We start from the raw sequence: 23,472 nt of genomic DNA on the forward strand, positions 1-23,472 counted from the left end.
ACTTTCCATTGGATGGTTACAAACAAACAATTTTGTCATTTATTTCTGTAGGTTAAATACTGTTTCAGAGGTTTAGGTGATTCCTTGCTGCCATCTAGTGGCTAAATCCAGAAGGGCCTTGGTAATTAGCAATTTTCAACGTAACATTTTAACGTTGGAAGGCTTTGACACAAAAACAAACCAACTGGTCAAATTAATTCAGTAACTAGTTAACAGTAAGAGAGCCCTTAAAATGATCAAATGCAGACATTTTAGATGGTTTGGAAACTGTGTTTTTGTTTTTCACGTAGAATAACTTGTCATGCAAGATGCCTTTCACAGTGTTTTTGAAAATCTTTATTGAAATATATTTTATGTAGAGAAGAGTTTCTATATCATAAGTACGTAGGCATCAATTTGAATAATGTGAGCACACCGATGATGTCATGAGCCACTCCTCCTCAAGTACAAACACTGACTTCTAGCACCATTGGTTTCTTGATTTTGTACACTATACAAAATAGATTGATACAGTGTGTATGCTACTGTTTGCAGCATCTCATTTGTCAGTTTAACACTGAAGTAACTCACCTGGACGATAAAAAAGTAATAAGGACAATTAGAGGGAGCAAAAAATGTTAGGAAGCCCAAACCATCCTCATCATTTTGGTATTTTTCCTGATAGTCTTTGAAGGGAGCAGAGGTATGCACGCAGGCTGTGTTTGTGTGTGTGCTGAGCAAGACAGTGTGCACCCGCATTTCCAAGTGTGCAGGAATGATGCCCTGTTGCACACACAGCCTTATGAGCCTTGCTCTTTTTGTTCTCTCCACCATTTAGTGGGAACATTGTTCCATTTGTAAGATTCATATTCAACAGAACAACATATATTAAATGGCTGTGTGTCTCCTGTGAGAAGACTGAGTCCCATGTTGTGGTCCACATGTTGGGTTATGGTATCTTGGCAGAAAGGCTGCAGGTGTGGGAGGGGGCCAGGGGTGGGGGAAGGTACGGCCGTCCTGGGGGTCCCACGTGGGACCCAGCTCCCCTTGTATCTGCTCTGTGCCTGGCCAGAAGACCACATGTCATGTAATAAATATCCTTCCTTCTCTTTTCCATTTCTGGCAGTGTGGGTATCATCTATGGCTTTGTGGCGAACCACCACCTGAGGACCCAGATTGAAAAGACTCGGAAGTTGGCAGACAGCAACTTGAAAGACTTGAGAACCTTCCTGAATGGAACGCCAGCGGTAAAAACCACAATGACGCCTGGTGTTTGGGGCCTTTCTGAATCCCTGTGTATATTTGGCATCTCATTTGGACTTCTAGAAGCCCAGTAAATCAGTGCAGACAGGTGCTAAATTTTAATTTTGTAGATGAAGCAAGAAAGGCCCAGTGAGTAATTTTTAAATGACAAAAGTGTTATTTCAGAACAGGAGTTTTTTTTAATTTTATTAAATTTAAATAAAATTTAAATAAAATTAAATTTTATTTTATTTAAATTTTATTACTTTATTTTAAGGTATAAACATAAAATTATAGTATTTATTACATAACTGCTTAACTTCTTTATGGGTCTCGTGATTTTTTTTTTAAAGAAAAATCTTTAGGTGCCATTGTCTTTTCTTTTTGACAATATAGTTAACTATTCATGGTTTGTGTGAAGTTATTCTTATCATGAGACAAGAGTTCCAAGAGTTACCTGCTTTATAAACACCTATTTGCTCATATTTGCATAGATGTGTAGAAATCCTTGGGAAGGGGATACACACACTCGTGCCCACATACACACACACAAAAAAATACAGAAGTTGTTTTTGGGAGCCGGGGAAGAGTATGGCTGGATGGCACATTTTTCTGTATCCCAGAAGCATGTGATGTCTTGCCTGTAGAAAATATTGTTTTTAAAAATATCTGAGTAGAAACGAGCCCAAATAATTGATGCTGAGCTCATAGGTACCGGTATGAGGAGAAAGATGACTTCCTGTTCAATTCCCTAATCAGATTCCACCAGAATCCATGGGCCTTTTCACACAGAAATGTACTCTTCTAGGTTTGTTATATTCTAAACAATACTAACATATTAGGGTTTGCAACTGAAAGAGCAAAAACTGCAAGCATTTTTTTTTAAATATTGAGGTTAGAGAAGCTAAATTTATTCATAGCTTTATAAGAGGGAAATGTTTCTTTTTCCCCATCTGTGAATAAAAATTCATAATTTTTTAGCCACCATTCTAAAGACTTCAAAGTAAAACTTTTTTCCTCAAAAGGTGGCAACATTAAATATATAGCAGTCATGGCTGGTGAACTTTGGGATTGCTTTCAGAATCTTGGAAGGTTTGTAAATTGTCATAACTTTGGGAGAAACTTATCTAGCTCACAATAAATGAAGAGGTCTAATAAATGTATTAAAAATGGGCAGGATGTGAGTAGACTTAATGAGGACATATAATTGGCCCAAACATAATAAGATATTTAACTTTACTCTAGTAGTTGGAAAAATGAAAATTTAAATACTAATGTACATTTTCACTGAGGGGATTGGCAATGGTTATTCAGCCAACGGTAACACCCAGTGTCGCGGAGGGTGGAGGGAAGCAGGTCCGCTAGGGCCCAGAAGACTGGAGGGTAAGCAGCATCTTCGGAGGCCAGCTCAGTAGTGACCACTGAGTAAAATGGTTGGTCTTAAAGCAATAGATTACAAATGGCCTCGAATTCTTTTTAGTTCCTTGCTTGAAGAGGTGAATCTCTTTCCAGCCTCTTGAATCTGGTCCGTGCCTTTGATTTGCTTTGATAAAAAGAATGCAGTGGGTGTGACCTTGAGCTAGCTCTGACCTCAGGCTTCCAGAAACCTCACAGTATCCATTCTTGCTCTCTTGCTACTGAGAGCATAGTATGAAAACACTCAGGCTGGCCACTTAGAAGATGAGAGGACACAGTCCACCGCCAGACCACCCTGAATGTGCCTGATCTCCTCTGATTTTAGAAGCTAAGCAGGGTTGGGCCTGGTTAGTACTTGGGTGGGAAAAGATGAGAGCCCATGTCAGGGGAGGGGCCCGTTTGTCCCCAGTCCCGTTGGCTCCACCCCAACCCTCCACAGGGCCAACGCACAGCATGAGGAGAAATTAGAAATCCTATTTCCCAAGTTGAGAAGTTTTGGAGTATTAAGAAGTCTGGGTATCAGAAAATACAAATATCTCTAGGAACCTGCTTTCTTTTTAAAATGTTCTAATTCAAGGTGGTTTTTGTTAGATCTCTTCATTGTGGATTTGGACTTTAGAAGAGTTTCATGCTTTTTTTTTTCCAAGCAAATCAACTATGTGCTGAGCCAGTATGCAACCACGAAGGAAAAGGCATTCTCGGATCTGGATAGTGAGTAAAACTTAAAGTTTCCCCAACTTCATTCATCGGTTTGTTGGTTTATTGGTTGGTTGGTTGGTTTTGGCTAGAAGAGACTCTGGCCATCTCCCATGAAACATGGGCTAAGTGATCAATATGTCATTTCTACAACTTCTGCATCAAAGTTGGGGCAAAGTACAACAGTTCCCTAGAGTTATGGACAATTTGCCATTTGTCACCCAATGAGTAAAACCCGTGCTTTCTGGTAAGAATGCCTTTGCTTTCCTTTGGTCCTGTGCTTGTTCTTCCTTTCCCAGATGATGAGGGAAATGGGTCTTTGTCAGATTCACGGTCACAGATGGAGATGGGCTCCCCGGAAAAGCCAGTGAGCTTCAGAAATGGGGGGGTGGTCAGTGCTGGTCCCGGCAGGCTCCCGAGGAGGTTCCACAGAGCCTCGCTCAGTGGTTCTTCCCCCAGGGGCTGTTTTGCCTTCCACGCAACATCTAGCAACTTCTGGAGATATTCCCAACAGGTGAAGGTGGGGGCAGTGTTGCCCGTATGTTTGGATAGAGGCCAGCAAGGCTTCCAAACACCCTACAACACATAGGACAGCCCCCACCACGAAGAATTATCCAGCTCGAAACATCCATAAATGTCATTGTTGGGAAACCCTGGCCTCGCTAAAGAGATCAGAGACACACGGCTCGACTTCATAAACACTGAGTTCCTAAGACAGGTTTCCTGCTACCCAAGAACTGAGCATTCCTGTGAATGCTCTTGTAACCTAAAATGGCATAAAGCAAAGAATGATTACTATCAATCTATGTGGAAACACTCTGGAGTGTTCCCAGACCCTAAAGTCATCTGTCTTAGGTTTTCCTGATACCACAGGACACATCTTGTGAACGGATGCGCACAGTAGCTGGAGACAAGCCCAGAGGCTCTGGGACCCAGCAAAGAGCTCATGCCCTCAACCCTGAGATGCTGGGTGTGACTCCTGGGGAAGGCGCTGGGGGGCGCCATTCTCACTGTCTCTGTATGGGTTCATCTCACTGCAAAATCAGCAGGGGGCACCTGTAGGATTAAATACCCAGCCTGCGTTGATTGCTTTTTTCTTGGGGGACTAACTGCTGGTGTGGAAGCTTTGAACAGCATGGAGAAATCTCCCCCAAGAATCAACACCTAAACAAGGTCAAAGATGAAAAGGGTGTTTTCAGGGCAAGAGAACCTCCACATGACTTTCCAAGGGGGACATCCTGCAAAGGAAGGAAAACGTGGGTTAAGAGATGAGGAAATCCTTGGAGCCTGCTCTCACAGCCCCTTTTGCTTCCTTGCATTTAGATATTAAGTCATTGCTAGGAGGTGGAATTCACGAACAGCTAAGACCGAAAGTCACGCCCGTACTTGATGATATCAAGGCCATGGCGGAAGGTAAGCATTGCTCCAGAAATGGGCGAGAGTGGGATCCCACTGGAAGTCTCCTGCTTCCCAGGATCACGTTCCCCTTGTTTTCCCCAGATGTGGGCATGCCAACAGGCCAGGTAAAGACACACAGCATCACAATGGTTTGTTTTGTTTTGTTTTTAAGTTTGTGTAAAAGAGGTTGTACTAATGGTCTCCAAATCCTTTGAAATAATAACAGCAGCATTTGCTAGGAGCCTGCCACCTGTTTTTGTAAAGACAGTTATTGGAAGGCAGCCGTGTTCCTCCAGTGAGGGGGCATCTCACAGCGGAGTTGAATAGTTGCAGGAGGGACCCTGTGGCCCACAAAGCCTGAAATATTTACCATCTGCACCCTTACGGAAAAAGCTTGTTGACTCTTGCTACAGAAGATGAGTAGCCTCGAGAAGTTTGGGTCTTTGGGGGTCTGTTGGTTACGCTTTCCTTTTTCCTGGAAAGAACAACTTTGGGAAAAGAGGAATCTGTAGAGATATCTTAAGATACCACAGTCAGTGATTTAAGTGAGCAGATGTACTGATTTTAAGAAACTACATGTTCAACTGTAGTGAAAAAAATAAGGCTGTGAGCCCCTTCCAAATGCTGAGGAGATGTCTGTGCTAAGCGTTTGGTAGAGAGGACCGTTCATCTGTGTCTTACATTTGTCATCCTTCCACTGTGAATTCTTCCACGAGCCAGGATTCCCAAGAAGATAGGCGACAAAGGAAGGACATGTGTTGAAGTTGGAAAGTTATGCTCATTCCTTTTGATATTCCTCTTGATTCCTTTTGATTCCTTTTGATATTCCACCCCCTTAGAGCTCAAAGACATAGAAACAGGAAACAGGATGACATGCAGAACAGGTCAGGAGTTGGTAAGATTCATTTTAACCAACTGATTAGTCTTTCCTTGCTCGTCTCCTTGACCCTGCAACTGGTCTACTTGCAACTGAAGGTGTGTACTCTGCTGTGGGTGCCGCTTAGACGCCTCCCTGACACCTGCTTCCCTCGTCACCAGCCACGTCCTTCCAGTGCAAAGAAACTGAGACCCAGAGAAGAGATGTGATTTTAAACACCCGTGTCCCCTTCCTTCCTTCCTTCCATACCTGGCCCCTGCCCATGCTTCCAGTCACGTCCCATGTCAACCCTCCAACCCTCAAACCTTCCTTTCCAAGCTATGAATCTCAGCCTTTATTCTACCATAGGTCTCTGCAGGCATAATTCTCTCTCAGACCCCTGTCCTGCACATGCTTCCTCGACCTATTGATTTTGTTCGTTTCTTAATTCCCCTGGCTTAGGTTTGGACATACCCAGCACAGTATCTGGCTCAGAGAAAATTGTCATTTCTTGAGTGAATAAAGGCCTGCAGACCTTACCTTCATTTTCTAAGTGTAGAATACTGTAACTTTGCTGGTGTTGGAGGAGAAAATAGATTATATTCTTTCATAGTCCTGCTTCATTCGCTAGGCAACTCCTTTTGACTAGAAGCATCCTGATCTTTTAATGTGTGTAGTCATTTGATTTTTTTTTTAGTTACCCTTAATGTGCTCTGTGTATATATCTATCTATTTAAATCAGATTATAGTTGTTTTTATTTGCTTTGAGAATTTTGCCAAAGATTCTTAGAGGTCTCTTGGAGGTGCCATTGATGTGATATCAATACCAAAGACCCTTTAAGTGGCTTAGACAACAGGAAATATATCATACATGACAAGATATTGGAGGTATGGCAGTTCCAAAGTTAGCTGCTTTGGAGATTCGACAACACTGTCAAGGAGCCCTTCGCCCCCTGCCCCATCCTGTGGTTAGCAGGAGGTATTACTTAACCAACCACCAGGACCAGACAATGAAAGGAGATGGGTTCCTGGTGGCTCCTCATCCCCTCACTGGGAGAATTGTCACTCCTGTAAAATGCTGAACCTTCGCTTCCCACATCTTTGGCATCGCTCTTGATGATTATCTTCTACGTACCCTCATCATAACTTCGTGTGTTTGCATTTACCAGTGGGTTACTGATTTGGGCTGGCTCTGTGACCTTTACAATCAAATATCTCCAGTCATCTCTCTTCTCTTTGAAACATCTCTTAAGTAATTATGTGTCATTTGCCCAACACATATAGAAAATCTGTCTCTATCTGGCTTTCAACTAAGTGGATTGTTTGCTCATATAACTGACACTGGCTTCAGGTAAGGCTTGATCTAGTGGTGAGATTTTTTTTTTCCACCCAGCTGTTCTCTACAATGTCTGCATCATTCTAATGCAAACTCCCCTTATAATTGCAAGAGGGCTGACACCAGTCACATTGCTCCTCTTCCTCAACCAGATTTCCCTCCAGTTGGGGCATTCGGGGTTCCACAGCCATCTTTGGACCAGTGGTACACAGGGGAAATGGATAAGTGGGAGGTGGGACCCATGTTATCTAAACACAGTTTTGCTGCATCTCAATAGACGATGACATGGCTTCTGAGATGTCAACCAACAAAGTCCACAGCAAGTGTTTGTAGAAATCATCAGCCATAAAGTAATATTTAGAGCGTTGAGGGCCTTGAGTATTGAATGTATGCCACGTACTTTTCCTGAACCCTATTCGGACTCGTAAGAGTTCCGTGTGATTGGTATAGTCACCTCCATTTTACCAACTCAAGACAGAGGCTCAGAGATCATGTAACTTGTCCAAGACCAGGTAGATGGGGAGTGGTGGAGTTGGGATTCAGATGCAGGTCTAACTACAAAGCCTGTGGGGCCTGGTCCACACTAGATGGAATTTAGGTACCAACACCACTGGAGAGTGTTAAGATGTAGGGTGCTTTTGGTGCCACGCATGGCAAGACAGCAGGAGTAACTTTGGAGGAGGAGTTAGAAATCTAGAGTTCAGGTGCTGGTGTGGCCATGGAAAGATGCTCAGCATTTGGAAAATTGGTCTTTGGAGTTCTCCAGCTCCAAAATTATGTAATGATAAATTCTGCACAAAAATATATGAATAATGCAATGTGGTTGCTGTGTACCTTTACTTTTGGCCATTTTTACTGTTTGGATTATAGTTTCCTTTGAATTAAAGACCATTAAAACAGATTTTATTGCTTTCTTCAGTGCTTCCTGCATTAGTGTTAAAGTATTATTATTTTTTAAAGCAGGCTAAACACGTTATAGTTTAGCCTCTGGTGTTGCCGGAGCGTCTTATACTATGCTTAATAAACTGCCCTGACTTTTTTTTTTTTTTTTTTGTCCTTGACAGGGACCACCATTCCTGGAGGTACTTCAATGCCAGGTCAATATGTGGAGTGGATGGAGTAAACTCATTCCATCCCTCTGCTCCAAAAATCCATTTAATATATTATCCTTAGATAGAGGACGTATCAGATATTAAATTGATAAGAACAGATACTGCACTGGATCTTAGCCAAAAGGCTGAGAATCAATGCTTTGACAAATTTTTGGCTAAAAATTCTTTGCAGCCTTACGTGTTTAGTGGCTTTGGAGACAGCAGAAACATGCAAATTCATCTGTGTTAATCTTTTTCGAGCTGCAGATCAGGACCTACAAAGGCAATGTGCTATGAGCTAGTAAAAATGTTAATTAACTAAAATTGAGAATCTGAAATATTTTTATACTGACTTCAGATACTAATATATGTGATCTTGCTAAGTCTGGAATGACTCCCAGAGTTGTAACCCAGTAGATATTTTATAGACATAAAATACTTTGAAGGCTTTGGGAAAAATGTATATTTATTACCTCTGAGTCTTTCTTAGGACTTAGGACATGATGGAATAGTACACATAACCCAGAATGTCTGCAGACTGTACTTAAATGGACACACGTATTCTGGGCCATCAATTTATTTTATCATCCATCATTCTAGGTTGTTGTTATTTGTCTCTTGCCTTAAAATACCTTCTCTTAAAATGGAAAGGACTCTGAGAGGTAAACCACATTAAAATGTGAGGTGTGTGTTGTGTGATGGGAGGCATACTTTGGCACACTCTTTTGCATCCTGTCGTGTGTTTTTAGTTGCAACCTTGTTCTTTGTTTCTTGTTTTTGCTATGGTAGACATTCATTGACCCTCTAATATGAGCCCATGCTTTGCTGATAATCCTGGGAGGTAAGTGCAAGAGATGCGACACTGACTCCCAGAGTGGCTCTTTGACAAAGTCTTAAATACTACTGTACCTCCAATACTGTTAAGACATGACTGGACCAAAATTCAAGAGAAAAGATTGAAGCAGATGTGAAGATTTTATATCTAGGTCAGGTGACAGAATTTGGGGCCAATGGCCATACAGTCTAATCCTGGAAGCCTCCCCAAGTCTCAGGGTAAATATCAGAGCTGGGTTGTGGTGCCATCTTGGATGAGCAGACCCGTTAAGACACAGCCGAGAATCGTAGACTCTCCTAAGAACCAAGAGATGACCCAACCAGCTTCCTAATTTACAGATGAGGAAACCGAGATCCCCAGAGGTGAAACAGTTTGCCAAAGATGCTATGACAAGGTGTTCGCAGAATTGGGATAAGACCTCAGGCGAGATCCCACAACACAGTGCATTAAAGTGTGTGTGTGCATGCGTTTGCGTGTGCACGTGGTTTTCTCACTCAAGTTGTATGTGGTTGCCAGGGAAAGTTGGGAAACCAGTTTTTAAGGGCATTCACACTCTCGCTTGCAACACCCAAGTGAGGCTTATTGCTCTGCCATCTGTTCTGTGAGCCTGGAAGGCTTGCTGGCTTCGGAGAAAAGCAGTGCCCTCTGATTTAAATTTCACATAATTTACTCCTGTAGCTTTAAGTCACTGTAGAAAAGGGTTGTAATTCACAACCTCCCTGGTCATGAATACATAATTCTACACCTCAGAAAAATCAGGAAGATAGCAAACAATTATCAAGGATCTCCTAGAATAAGAATATGTCCTGGGCTGGGAGTCTCCCCAAAGAGAAGAGATGGACTCAATGACATCATGGAATCTGTCTGATCATTCTGATGCCCACATGCAAGGATGAATGTGGTGGTGGTTTTGCCATGCTCAGATGAGGAAATCACTAAAGAACTTTCAGGAATCGGTTTCTGGTGACCAGCAAGTGGCAAGGAAGGGATCTGTACCTAGACCCACCTGAACCCCAAATCATACTCTTCCATACTCTTCCAGCTCTCTGAATATCCGTCGTTGAGATATGTCTGGGTGTGATCAGTTTTGATGTGGTTAAAACCACTCAGGGTTGAAGATGCTAGCTTGTTAGGGCTGGCCCCTTCAAGACTGGGCGATGCCAGGGGAGTGACGTCTTCTCCTACCATGACTGTTCCGGTGGCGGCCAGTGAATGCAGCAACTCGGTGTCCCCCTTGCATTCCTGGGCTTGTTCTTCCTCCTTTTTCTTGTCCGAAGAGCCCTGAGGTGGGAAAGCTGAGCTGGCTAAAGTAGCTGGGCAAGGAGGCCAACAGTGTCCCTGTGTTCCCCTCGCGGGCTCCTCCCCTGGTTGCCTCCCGATGTCTGTTATAAGGCCATCTCCCTCTTTCCACTGCCTGTCTGGTGGGTGCTTCTGTTCTGAAGCTAGGTGTGTCCCCACAGCAATCAAGGAGACCAGAGAAGCCTTGTTGAATGTAAACAACACTTTAAAGGAGCTGAAGAGGTCAACTGCACAACTTAACACCAGCCTCAGTGATGTGAAAAGGAACGTGGAGCAGTCACTCAATGACCCCATGTGCTCTGTCCCGCCAGTGGCTACCACTTGCAACAACATCAAAATGTCTCTCGGCCAGCTGGAGGACAATACCAACCTGGGTCAGGTGAGGAGGTGACCTTGATACAGGGCAGTGCCGTTGGGCCCCCTGTCAGATGCACGGTGGCCTGGGTCTCTGCCGGCCTCCTGATCACCACATTGGTAAGGCTGTGGCCAGGCAGAAGGAAAAATGGGAAACCCCTTCTTAAGAGTTCTCTACAGTTGATTTGGTGGAACCTACCAGAATGAATTCAGCTTTAAAAAAGGAAAAAGGAAGCAAGCTGTGTTTTTGTAGACCTTTAAAAATTAAAATATAGTTTCAAATGACATGCCTAGTATATTAACCACATATGCTTAAATATAAGGTAATTCCCCATATTCCAAAGAGAAAATTAGGTGGAAAAAAGAAGGAATTTGGAGCAACTTGAATATATAAAGTCCTGAGATACAGATAAAATAATGTCTCCTTATGATTTTTAATGTATGAAGTTAGTGGTATACACACACCACTTTTTTTAATAAAATATTTTAATATGACTATACTTGTCACACCTTTCTATCTCATGGGCCAACATTATGCACATTCTTCACCTTCAGTCTCAGTGTGTATGTGTGAGTTATGCATATCACTGTTGTCACCAGTGCACACACAGTCTTTCAGAGACTGGCATCTTCCCTTGCATTTAAATTGTATAGGATTGAGTCTTCTGGGGGCGACTTTTTATTTTGATGTCCTTTCAAACATACAGAAAATTTGCAAGAACGGTGCAGGGAACTCCTGTCTCCACCCTTTACCCAGACACACCAGTTGCCAACCTTTTGCTCCATTTGCTTCATCATCTGTTTATCTGTGTATCTACCAACTACTCATATTGTCATTTTTGTATAAAATATTGTCATTTGTATACTGTCATTTTATAAAATACTATGCATTTTGTGTTTTTCTCAATCATTTGTCAGTAAGTTGCAGGTTATGTCCTCTTATCCCTAAATATTTCAGTGCCTTTCCTAACTGTACACAACCTTTATTATACGGTTCTCAAAATTGGGACATGTAATGCTGACCCAATACGACCATCTAGTCCACGGTTTATATTCCAATTTTCCTTAAAAATCTGACTGTACAGCTGTTTTTCTTTCTCTGGTCTAAGGGCCAGTCCAGGGTCATACATGGTCTTTGGTTGTCATGTCTGCTTAGTTCCTTAAATCTGGGACAGTCTCCCACCCATTGTCTTCTTTTGTTTTTGTTTTTTAATTTTTTTTACTTCCTTCCTTATTTATTTATTTTTTTAAGCACTTAGGGACCACTCCAGACAGGGGGCTTGAACTCATGACCCTGAGGTTGAGAGTCACATGCTCTACCGACTGAGCCAACAAGGCACCCCTCCACCTGTTTTTTTCTTTTTTGACATTGACATTTTTGAAGACTATAGGCCATTTATTTTATAGAAGGACCTTCAATTTCAGTTTACTCAGTGTGCCCTCACGATTAGATTTGAATCAGGCATGCTTGCCGGGGATATCACAAGAGTGATATTGTGTCCTTCTTGGTACATCGTGTCAGGAATCTGTGATGTTTGTCTTGGTGAGAGACAGAACACTTTAAGTCCATGTACAATGCTGTAAAGGAGAAATGTATTCCAGACCACTCACCAACATAACCTTTGGCTTTATTGATTTTAAACATGTCTTTAAAGAGGTTGTTCATGCTTTATTGAAAAATATTCAGTACCTGAAATTGTGAGATCACACATATTTGATCTGTGTTAAATTTCTTTCCCTAATTTTTGCTAACTGCATCAGGAGCCCTCCAAACATCTAAAACTTAATGCCTGTAGAGGCCACTCTGAACTAAATGTCTTTCTCCCCAGACAATATTCCATTGTTCAGAAGAAACTTAAATCATACCCTATAATATAAAGACTTTGGGACTTGGATATAAGATGACTCCCTTTTTTATGACAAATAATGTTGGCAGTAACCACCTTGCCTTATATTTTGTTTTATGAATTTTCAGCTCCCATCTTTGGATCAGCAAATTGATAATATTAATGATGTTCTTCGAACAGATTTGTCCAGCCTGGTCCAACAGGTATGTTTTTTTGGAAAAAGAAAAAATACAACGATCTGTTTTACACCATGTTAAAGGGTAGAGTAGTACATAAGAAAAGAGGTAACTGAAAGAAGAAGCCCTAAAATTTTGGAAAGAGGGCTGCCAAGAAGGGTGTTAACTATTATCCACCGGGTAATTTTTCTCATTGCACTTCAAGAAATGTGTGTTAAGCATCTGTTGTGTGCAAAGCACCCTGCTGGAGATAAAAAGCAAAAGATGATCTCGCCTTCCTGGGACTCAGAATTTGGTGGGTGTAGTGCAGAACCCCATACTGACTCTGATGCGAGGTGCCCTCCCACTCTGCGTGAATCAGCCATGTCGCTTCGTCTCCTCCCCCTCGCGCACATTCACACATGGTGTGGGCTGTGCCTGCCACTCTCTCCTTCGCCCAGCCACTTAGGCTATAAAGTACTAGTTACTTAAAGCATTCGATAGCACTTTCTTAAAGATTTATTTATTTATATTAGAGACGATGAGAGAGAGATCGCATGCAAGTGGGGGAGGGGCTGAGGGAGAGGGAGAGAGAGAACCTCAAACAGACTCCCCGCTGAGCACAGAGCCCAACGTGGGGCTAGATCTCATGACCCTGAGATCATGACCTGAGCAAAAATCAAGACTTGGAGGCATAACCAACAGAACCACACACACGCCCCCCAGTGTCACGTTCTTAATGAGGTCTTGGGATGCCTGGGTGGCTCAGTTGGTTAATGAGGTCTTTTCCTGGACATCTTGACCAAGTCAAACCCTTTTTAATGCATTGTTACAGCGCAACAGATATTCTTTGTTAAGGTCCTCATAACTATAATTATTGCTTTAATGTGTCTGGTTCCACTGGAGTGTAAGCCCTAAAATTGGCAGGGGCTACGTCGGTCTAGAGCGTCTTCATTTCCCTGAGAACCTACCAATTATTGCTCTTTATTCAACCTATATGTTGAGTGCACTGTAAATACTTCTTTATAGATTATGATTCAATAAGCATGTCCTGGACCTGCAGGAAAGGGAAGGAATAGTGGTACTCTTGACTCTGTCTTTTAGCACGGGCATAAAGAGGTCATCAGATAACCTGTTAAATACTCATCTACTAACAAAGTCAAGTGTCACCTTAAACAGTTCATTAGAAACTCCTGGTCTTGGTACACCTGGGTGGCTCAGTGGGTTAAAGCCTCTGTCTTCAGCTTGGGTCATGATCCCAGGGTCCTGGGATCCAGCCCCGAGTCGGGCTGTCTGCTCAGTGGGGAGCCTGCTTCTTCCTCTCTCTCTCTGCTAGCCTCTCTGCCTACTTGTGATCTGTCTGTCAAATAAATAAATAAAATCTTTTTTTAAAAAAAGAAAGAAATTCCTGGTCTTTGTGTCCTGGTGTCCCCTTATTTGTTAATTGAGGGAGTTGATCCAGGAGATCTGTAAGGCCCCTTCTCCCATAGAACCTCTTCCAGTGGGTGACCTCCTCAAGTCCAAAGGCAGATAAATGCAATGGGGTCAGGTGTACATACACTCATCCAAACACCTGTGTGCTGGTGGCTTAGTCACCGTTGAGGAGACAGGAGTGGTAGCTGTTCTTGTTCCAGCATCAATGTTACCAGGCTAAACTGGAAACTTGCTGGCACCATCAATCTTACAAAGTCTGTAACTTAGAATAGACTGCTGTAAGAGCCTGTCATAGGCCGGGTGGCTTCTCAACGAAAGAAATTTATTTCTCACAGTTCTGGCATCGGGAAGTCCAAGGTCAGGGGGTTAGCATGACCGAGTTGTAGTGAGAGACCCCTCCAGGTTGCAGATGGCCATTTTCTCATTGTATCTTCATGTGGTGGAGAGAACTGTCTGGCGTCCCCTTTATAAAGTCCCTAATCCCATTCTTTAGGCTTCGTTCTCATGACCTCATCACCTCTGGAAGGCCCCACCTCCTCATACCATCCATTACTCAACGTAGGGGCTTGGGATTTCAGGGTGTGATGCCAGGGACAGGAGGCAGGGGTGCCCAGACATTGAGTCCATAACAAGTTGTAACTGATACAGTGTTCCCCAGCAGATGGCTAAAGACACCAGCAGACAGCTAAGAAACACAATGAAGCCCTTCTGGAGAAAACGCTCTGTTCAGTTGAGTTATTTGGAAATAATGACCTCTTCTTGTCCAAGATTTATCCCCTAAAGGACATAGCTTGGCATGGCTGTTTTGGTTTTCACTTCAGCCTCATTAAAAGCTGTATGTTGGGTGAGACTAGATCCTGAGTCTAAGTTCCTAACTGCTCTGGAAAATACGGCTCTGGTTTGGAAACTCACTTTCTACCTGCACATGGAACATTGCACAGATCAGGGCCTCCTCAGCTGCAGGGCTGTCTACACTGTTGATGATTCTCTGGGGTGGGGGCTGACCCATGCTTTGAAGGGTATTTATGAGCCCTGGGTGCCTGCTACAGAGTGCCATACTTGTGATACCCAAAATGTCTCCGGACATTGCCAGGTGTCCCCTGGAGGATCGAATCGCCTCCGACTGAGAAATGCTAGTATAGATAACATGAGTTAACAGTTTAAAAGCAAAAAACTTTTAGCAAGGTCTTTGATGGATTCAATTTAAAGAGAAAGTCCTCTCTAAGGAGGAATTTTTTGGTCGTCTTTTAATGACCATATAGTGATGATGTCAGCCTGAAGATGACTGCCAGCATTTTTGTTTTGTTTCTTTCCTCCATGCTAAGCTGAAAAGTGAACCCTTGTTAATTGCCCTTCTACTCACTATGTGTATCAATTTACTTTGAACTGTTTTCTAGGGTTATAAATCCTTTAATGATATTCCTGAGATGGTACAAAATCAAACCACAGACATCATATCAGGTGAGAGTCAGAGTTTGAAGTCATTTTGTTTCTCTCTTTGTTAAGAATTAAGTGATTAGCACACACACCAAAAATATATTATTAAGAACTGTTATTTTTTTTCTCTCTTAAAAAAATTCTCTCACTGATCTGGAAGATTTAATGAGTTTCAGACATTTTAATTGTGCCACCTTCACACAGTGATTTAGATTTTAAGAAATGATAATCCTATTGAATTCTGATTAACATTGTCCTGCTGGCGAGAGCGGCAAGTTCAAAGCCACACTCTAGTGACCAGGCCTCATCCTGAGCTATCAGAACTAGAGACAACTGTGGTTAAACGAGGAAGGTCACGTTTTGATTGGTTTTCCTGGGGAAAAACTGTAGATTATTATATTTTTGTAAAAAAAAAACCTTAAAATTCATTTTTTTCCAGGAATACTATGTATAAGGATTTATTTTGTCTTTTTAAGAAGATGTTCATCTGCTTTTTGATGTTGCCGTAATGGTATCTTAGGCTCTTAAGGTTGCTTAAGATTTTTGGAGGAGCAGAGCTGATATTGAGAGAATTTCCTAGTCTTAAATGATTGAGTCACGTTGTATTCAGGTTATTGTATTCGGGGTGAATTCACAGAGAAAGAGTGCAGTACACACAGTTCTATGCCCAACAGTGGAAATAGTCGGGGGTTATTTGCTTAAAGAAGAAATCTCTGAAGCTATGTGAGATTTTCTTCTTCTTTTAAAGCATCTTCTCTGTGCTTCCTTTTTTCTGTTGACCAAATGGTTTTAAAATGTTGTGTTAGAGGTCTTTGATTATTTTTGTCTCCCTAATACTGTTCTTTCAACCCTTTAAGATTTTGGGTTAAAAAGAGTATTTTATCCTATCACACAGGTCTTTAGATATTTTGTGGCTTCCTTTTTGTTTCACCTAAGATTCTACTTTACAATATTAGGAGATAAAAGACAAAGTTCACGCTTTCCTATGCTAGCATCTGAAGGCTAACACGTGTTGTACGTCTAGTAGCCACCTGCTTACTAATTTCTGTGCTTACTTTTTTTTTTGTTCCCCCTTTCTGGACCTCTTCTGCCAATACGTGCAGCCCTCCCTTGTAAGTCTGGCAAAGCAAGGTGTGCAGTATGCGTGAGCGAGGCCCATTGCACACTGTCATTGCCTCAACACAAGCCAGAGTTTTCCCAGGTCTGGGCGAGTATCAATCACTCCATTCAACTGAATATCAATTGCTTATTTTCATGTTCTTCCAAAACAAATAAGAACCCTTAGCTCCCATGTTTTGATCATTTGATCCTACCCCGCACACATAGTTTGAGTGCCTACTGTGTGCCAGGCTCTGCTGGGCTCTGGGGATGGGATATGGATAAAGAATGATCCCTGCCTTGCCCTTCAACTGGTCATGTACACAGGTGTCATTTATCACACTCTGGTAACATGACAAGGTATGAGCAAGTGGTTCAAAGTGGGAAAGAGTAGTGGAAGGCTTCCTGGAGGAAGCAACATCCAAACTGGGGCCTGAGGGAAGTATCGGGGGAGAGAGGATACCAGCCAGGTACAGAGTCACCCGAGCTGTCAAGGCCGGGGTGTTGTGTCGTGTGGGAGAGCAGGACAGCCTGAGAAGCAGAAGGAACCTGATTCTGAGTTGAGGGAACTGTTCATAGGGGAGGAAAGGTCTGCATCCCACATCTCTCAAACTCCCAGAAATCCAAGAGTTAAAAAAGATGCCCATTGAGTCAGCTTGTTGAAGATCCTGGGGTCTTCAGGTACATTTAGAAGAGACTAGAGCCACTGTGGATAGCAGTACTCTCCTAGGAGCTCTGTGTGAACAACCTTTGAAAAAGATTCCCACCATTTTATGTCATTCCATTTTGATTCATGCTACCATTTACCCAAAATTCACCAGGAGCCCTGGAATCACATTGTGAGAACAGTTAGTCTTGTCTCTGCTGCTGCAAAGAAATTGATCTCCCTTTTCAGGATCAGTGGACATTTAAACGATTACCATGTTGTTAGTATACCCATGTCAAGAATCACTGAGGTAGTGCCAAATTCAGACCTGTGTGAGCATTAAATTAGATGACATCTGTGTCCTGGGTAGCTTTGATACCAGGACCCACCACAATGAACAAACCCTTTCCAGAAAATTAGAACTTATCTTCTCTCTGAAAGGTGAGGATGGATGTTAATAGAAATTCTTTGACCACTGGGAATGCATTGCTGTCTGCATAGGAGAGACACAGATGAACTTTAACACATCTCAGTTTGTAGGAGTCAAATCAAATTTTAACAAAAATGTTGCCTGGGGTCATTTGTTCAAAAAATTGCTCCTGGAGAAATACTGTGTTCCTGAATGCTATTTATTATTAAATTATTTTCTCAAAATCATTTAATGGAAGCTTTGGAGTTAGACAAACCTGACATTCAATCCCATTTCTAGTGCTTTCTGGAGAAAAAATAAAAGAAGATCTTTGGGGAAATCATTTAACCTCGATGGGCCTCATGGTTGCTTAGTAAAATAGGAAGAAGATCTACCTCAGTGAAATAAATGAGTTAACATTTATAAAAGTGCCTGGTCCATGGTAGGCATGCCATAGGCTTTAATCACAAGATTCATTTTATTTTTTAGTGAAATAAGCAGCAGAAGAAAACTCTGGCTTGACTTAAGCACCATGTCATTAAAGTCAGCTCCCATAGCTTGCTGTTCTGTTAAGTAATTGCTCTTTTATGGTCTTGGCTACATTTGTGCTGTTGTGGAACCTTTCCATGTTTGAAACACACGCATAACATGGGGAAAACTTATAGGGGTTGAAGCTTTTCATTTTGGTTCCGAAACAGAGTTTCTGTTTCCCTTAGGTTTGAAAATGTATAACCTGGGTGTCTTTGCTTTCAGATATCAAAAGTTCCTTGAATTCCCTTGGTTCAAATATTGAAAATATAGGCGAGCAGATTCCAATACAGGATAAGCTGTCCAATTTCATGGGTTACATTAATGACACTGAAACTTACATCCACCAAAATTTGCCCACGTTGGAGGAGTATGATTCATACAGGTGAGTGCTCCCGCCCTCTCCCCAGTAGGAGCTGGCAAGCTAAGGGGTGAAACTTGTTCTGGAACAGGGGAGAAATCAGACATGATAACCGGGATCATGTTGCGAAAGAAAATTGTACAAAGAACACGTAACTTGGTATGTGTTAACCCTAGCTTATGTTTATTTAATAAGTTGAAGCACTGGCTTTGGCAGCATATATAGTAAAATTGGAATGATACAAGGAAGATTAGCATGACCCCTGCACAAGGATGGCATGCAAACTCATAAAGTATTATGTATATTTTTAAAAACTGAAGACTGGAAGTTCTTGAGCCAAACAGTCAATAATTTGCAATTCTGATGTCATTAATGGCTTCTAGAATCCTAGTTGTAACTATCTAACATACGTAAAAGGATTTGAAAGCCTATAAAGGAATTAGGGAGGGCATTTGGATAATATTCTAATTTTCATTGGCTTATAAAATCAACATATCAAGGTCGGTTCTTAGAGAAAGAGCATCCTTGAAATGAGTAAATTACTCGAGAGCTCAGGTAAGGAGCTGTGGTCCTCAGCTGTGGATTGACCCATTAGAAAATGGTAGCCAGTGGGGTTTGGCCTTGGAGACGACTGTGGACATCTCAGGCAGGAGTGCTAGGGAGTGGTGGACCTACAGACTGGACGTACTTCAAGGACCATGTATATGAGAGGTAAGATGTGCCCTCCTCTCTGAAAGGTTCTGTCCCACCACCTATCAGTTTCAGAATTATTCTTTTTGCCCAGACTCATGGAGATTCCAGAGACTTCCATTCCTGTTCAGATATTTATTAAGCAAGAACCCAAGATAAATAATAAAATAATAACAATAATTGTTAGCAATTCAGGAACAGTTACGGCCTGCCCTCCAAAGAGCTGTACGCATGACATCTCATTTAATACTCCAAAACAAGCAAACCAACCAACAAAAAAACTGCAGGGTTCTGTTCTATTTGTAATGTTGTTTCATAGATGAGGAGCTTGAGGCTCAGGGGAGTGTAATAACCTTCACAAGGTGAGTGGTGATGTTTGGGAGGAGGGTTTTCAACCCCCATCTGAGAATGCTCTCAGTGATTGCCCTGTAATCAAGCCATTTTCTTACCGTGTGGCTAGGTCACCCCAGCAGGTGTCAGGACAAACATAAGACTGACCCTTTCTCAATGAGTTTACAATCTCATTAAAGGTTAGAGTTTCACAAATGGAAAGAACCATGCAATTATCTGTCTACACATTGGATCTCCCTGCCCTGAGAACTAGAAGCTTATTTTTAAAAGAAATTTAACCAAGCAGGTGAAGCACGCATTAGCCGCAAATGATTTCCGAGGCCAGGATGCATGATTTGTTTGATTTGGCGTCTCCAGTATCTGAAACAAAATAGCCACAGCGTGGGTGCAGGTGGCTTTTACAATTATTGAGATTGCTCTTAATTGAATGGAAAGTTTCAGTGGCAGCTTTTGTTGCAGAAGTAAATTCTTTATTTTTAGTGTTTTGACGGTTGGGAAGCATGACTATCCTTGAATGCTCCCCAGCTGCTGGAAAAGGTTGTAGTACATTCCGGGAATGCCAGTAAGACCTAATTGAGGGCCCATTATCCTAAAATGTCTCACAGGACCATTACAAAATTAAGATTTGCATTCTGCAAGTACTTGATTTAGGATGCTCTTAAGTTCTGAAATATTCAGTACAATCCCTGTGTAGAGTTTCTGGTTCAGCAAAGAATACAGTGCTCCCCTCTCCAAATATTCCTGCAACCACAAAGCATTTTAGAGAAAGACCAGGGAAAAGAACCTGATATTTCTTTATCTGTTGTCCTGTCCTGATCTGTCCACATCTCATTATCATTATAATAAGTGCTTGCCGCCTCAGGAACCTTGACAGAACTTGCAGGTCTAAAGGGATACAGTTATCAGTAGCTTTGAAGTACTTGAGTAAACTCCACTTACAAGCCCCAAGGAAATGAAGCAAAGGAAGGAAGCAATAGTCTCATGACCAACGAGCGAGACTGAGCTCTTCAAAACCAAGATAAATATTAAGGTTTCTTGCCAGTTGGGTTGGAGGACTGGGGTGGGAAGGGTTCTTGTGACTACAGTGTCACTCTCCCAGGGATTAACAGGGGAATCCGATATCTGATTGCAAAGTGTTACTCAACTGCTCCAGCCCTAGCCCAACAGCTTTTGTGTTATCATGACGTCAACCTCTTTTATGTATAATAACACTGTGCTTGCTTCACCAGGTGGCTGGGTGGCCTGGTTGTCTGCTGTTTGCTGACACTCGTGGTGGTTTTTTATTACCTGGGCTTGATGTGTGGCACGTGTGGCTATGACCGCCATTCCACACCAACTGAACGAGGCTGCGTCTCGAACACCGGGGGCATCTTCCTCATGGTGTGAGTGTTTGCTCTTCCTTGCCCCATCAGGGGGCTTGGGGGGAGGGGTGGAGGAAATGCAGGAAAAAGAACAGATGACACGAAGCCAGTGGCCTCTGGGCTAAGTGTTCTGGGTTGCAGGGGAGTGGGCGTCCTGTTGTGTTTGTGCTTCTGTCAGTGTGGGAAATCCCACCACACATTAAAAAAATAAAAGAAAACTCAAAATCGTTAGACTTTTGATAGACAGGCATAAACACCATGTTTCTATATGGTGGGCTCCTCTGTAGCGAAATTGTTTCTAAGCTTACCATCTTGATTCCCATTGTATTTTCTCTCTCTCTTCTTCCCTCCTTTCCTCCCTCCCTCCATCCATTTATTCACCAGAAACTTGCTGAGGATTGTTCTGGTCTTAGACACTGTTCTCTGTGGTCAACAGTATCGTTAGCTTGTTTACTCTGAAACTCTGGAAACTTGATTTAGCAAAGACATTGCCGACCCAGCACCCTTAGGATTTAGACACGAAGTCTAAATCAGTGATAAGAGAAGGTGTGGGGTACCAGCAACGAGCATTTGTGCCTGTTTCCAAGATACTCATATACAAGTTCATTGTTCTGAAACAAACAAGCAAGCAAAAACCCTTACTCTACCAGGGTAGGACAAAGCACGTGAGGCATGAGCTGGCTGTGACTGCAGTTGGGCCAGAAATGTCAAGTAGGAAGCAGAGATAGAAGCTTTGAATGTGCCCCAGAGAGGAAGCTGCGTGGCTTCCAAGTTGACATATTCTTTTCCAGTCTGAACCTCAAGAATCACTGGCAGGGAGTGTGATGGGGCTCAAAGAGGAAGGTAAAGGTTTAGAAGAAGTCCCTGGAGCAATGGAGACTCAAAACCTCAGCCACACTCTCTCATCTCAGCCTACATCACTAGTACCAGGCTGAGAGAATCAGGCAAACAAGTATCCTGCATTAATGTGCTTTTCCAAACATTGTGCTGCTACAAGAATTAGTCAGATTGATGAGCCATGATGGTATGTCCTTTCCATCAAACACTGTAACCTCTTGTATAGTACAAGCCTTTCTTAGCATTAATGTAGCACAAGAGCCTTTTGTGGGTTTTGTTGTTGTTGTTGTTTTTGTTGGTGGTGGTGGTGGTGGTACAAAAAAAGATTTTTTTTCTTAAAAGATCTTATTTATTCATTAGAGTGAGAGAGCACACAAGCAGGGGGAGAGGCAGAGGGAGAGGGAGAAGCAGACTCCCCATTGAGCTGGGAGCCCAATGTGGGGCTCAATTCCAGGACCCAGAGATCATGACCTGAGCCGAAGGTAGATGTTTAACCATCTGAGCCACACAGGCGCCCCATAAAAAAAAGTGGTTTTATTAAAGCATGGAGACAGGACCCATGGGCAGAAAGAGCTGCCTGAGAACACAATAGTCTTACAAACAACCTTAAAGCTAACAACACGGGAGTCTGCCAAAATCGCACAAAACTGAACAGAGCTCCATGCATGGAAAAGCCTATTTGCTCACATGCCTACACTTAAATTAATGCGGCAAGGAACAGTATATTGCCCTGACTTTTTGCTCCAGTGTACACAATTACAGATAGAAAATGAGTTTAATGTTCAGATTTTACTAATCCTGGTACTTGGCTGTTTTGTCAGTGTTTTGATGATGAGTCGATAGATCCCACCTTTTTAACTGCTTGATGGGAGAGAGTACATTGCTCTGAACAGGTGCATTTACTGTAAAATTCTATTTGAACATTTTGAAGGGACAAAACCAAAATATGTGCTACTTGCTTCTAAGAAGAAAGAAGCAGGGGAGTCATGAGCCATTGGAGGGAAACTAAAATAATTGCAGTTTGGGTATAATTCTCACCGCTGCAGACTAAGGAATCTCTAAAGAGAAAAAGTCACACAGAAGCTCGGGTCTTGGGAACAATGGGCTTTATCACACTATAGGGAAAATGTTGGTCAGATGCATTTCAGGTGGCCTGCAGCCTGAGGCTGGTGGGCGACCACGGAGCCCACCACTCAGGATGGAATTTGCGTTTGGCAGGCCCTTCCATCTCCTGAGACATCTGGCAAACAACTGGATAATTGTGAAGAGGAAAGTGATACAAGTACAGCTGGTCTAGTCAAACCAATTAGAAGAATGTCATTTCTTCTTAAAAACCGTTTATTTGCCTGTAAGAATCAGAAAGAGTATATTTTGTTCAGCTGTAACCACAAGACCACCGGTCCTTAAAAACAGTGACACCATATGTTGAAGAACATGGTCTCTTCAAAAACCAACCAAGAATTCTTATCCCCCTGGGGCTCCTAGTGAAAGACGGGGTGGGGGGGCGGAGAGGCAGAGAGCCCTGACTCTGCTCTGATCCTTGTGCCTACTAAGGGTCCAGGGGGCATACTGGGGACCGGATGGGATACAGCAGGGAGCCTACATCTGTCTCCAAGGCCCATGGAAGGTCTCCCCCGAGGGAAGGAAAACTCACCGAGGCAGCAAGAAAACTGTCTCTTATACTGACGTGCACTGTGAAACTTCCAGTTTTAGCTGTTGGAAACCGTGCTCAGATTCTCCGGAGCTTTGAAGAGAAGCTAACACCTGGCGTAGCCGCAGGTCTCACAAGATGGGCCACACTGGTGGCAGGTTGAGA

At 42.6% G+C, this 23,472-nt stretch overlaps 1 protein-coding gene and 2 non-coding genes across 9 annotated transcripts in view; 2 read left to right on the forward strand and 1 right to left on the reverse strand.

Annotated features, from left to right (window-relative positions):
* Positions 1-23,472, forward strand: part of PROM1 (prominin 1) — a 111,209-nt gene that overhangs the window by 63,994 nt on the left and 23,743 nt on the right. For all 7 annotated transcript variants that reach the window (XM_045997233.1, XM_045997232.1, XM_045997229.1 and 4 more), the window contains 8 exons: positions 1,106-1,226; positions 3,285-3,348; positions 4,657-4,746; positions 10,310-10,527; positions 12,478-12,552; positions 15,336-15,399; positions 18,282-18,441; positions 20,688-20,840. In XM_045997233.1, coding sequence (XP_045853189.1) covers positions 1,106-1,226; positions 3,285-3,348; positions 4,657-4,746; positions 10,310-10,527; positions 12,478-12,552; positions 15,336-15,399; positions 18,282-18,441; positions 20,688-20,840 — 945 coding nt within the window. The remainder of the gene's footprint in view (positions 1-1,105; positions 1,227-3,284; positions 3,349-4,656; positions 4,747-10,309; positions 10,528-12,477; positions 12,553-15,335; positions 15,400-18,281; positions 18,442-20,687; positions 20,841-23,472) is intronic.
* LOC123937631 lies at positions 7,984-8,172 on the reverse strand. Its single transcript, XR_006817509.1, has one exon. It is a non-coding gene; the product is annotated as a U2 spliceosomal RNA (small nuclear RNA).
* On the forward strand, positions 18,622-18,724 carry LOC123937763. The gene has a single exon (XR_006817560.1). It is a non-coding gene; the product is annotated as a U6 spliceosomal RNA (small nuclear RNA).

Source organism: Meles meles, chromosome 2 (assembly GCF_922984935.1).
Source record: "Meles meles chromosome 2, mMelMel3.1 paternal haplotype, whole genome shotgun sequence".
Taxonomy (NCBI): domain Eukaryota; kingdom Metazoa; phylum Chordata; class Mammalia; order Carnivora; family Mustelidae; genus Meles; species Meles meles.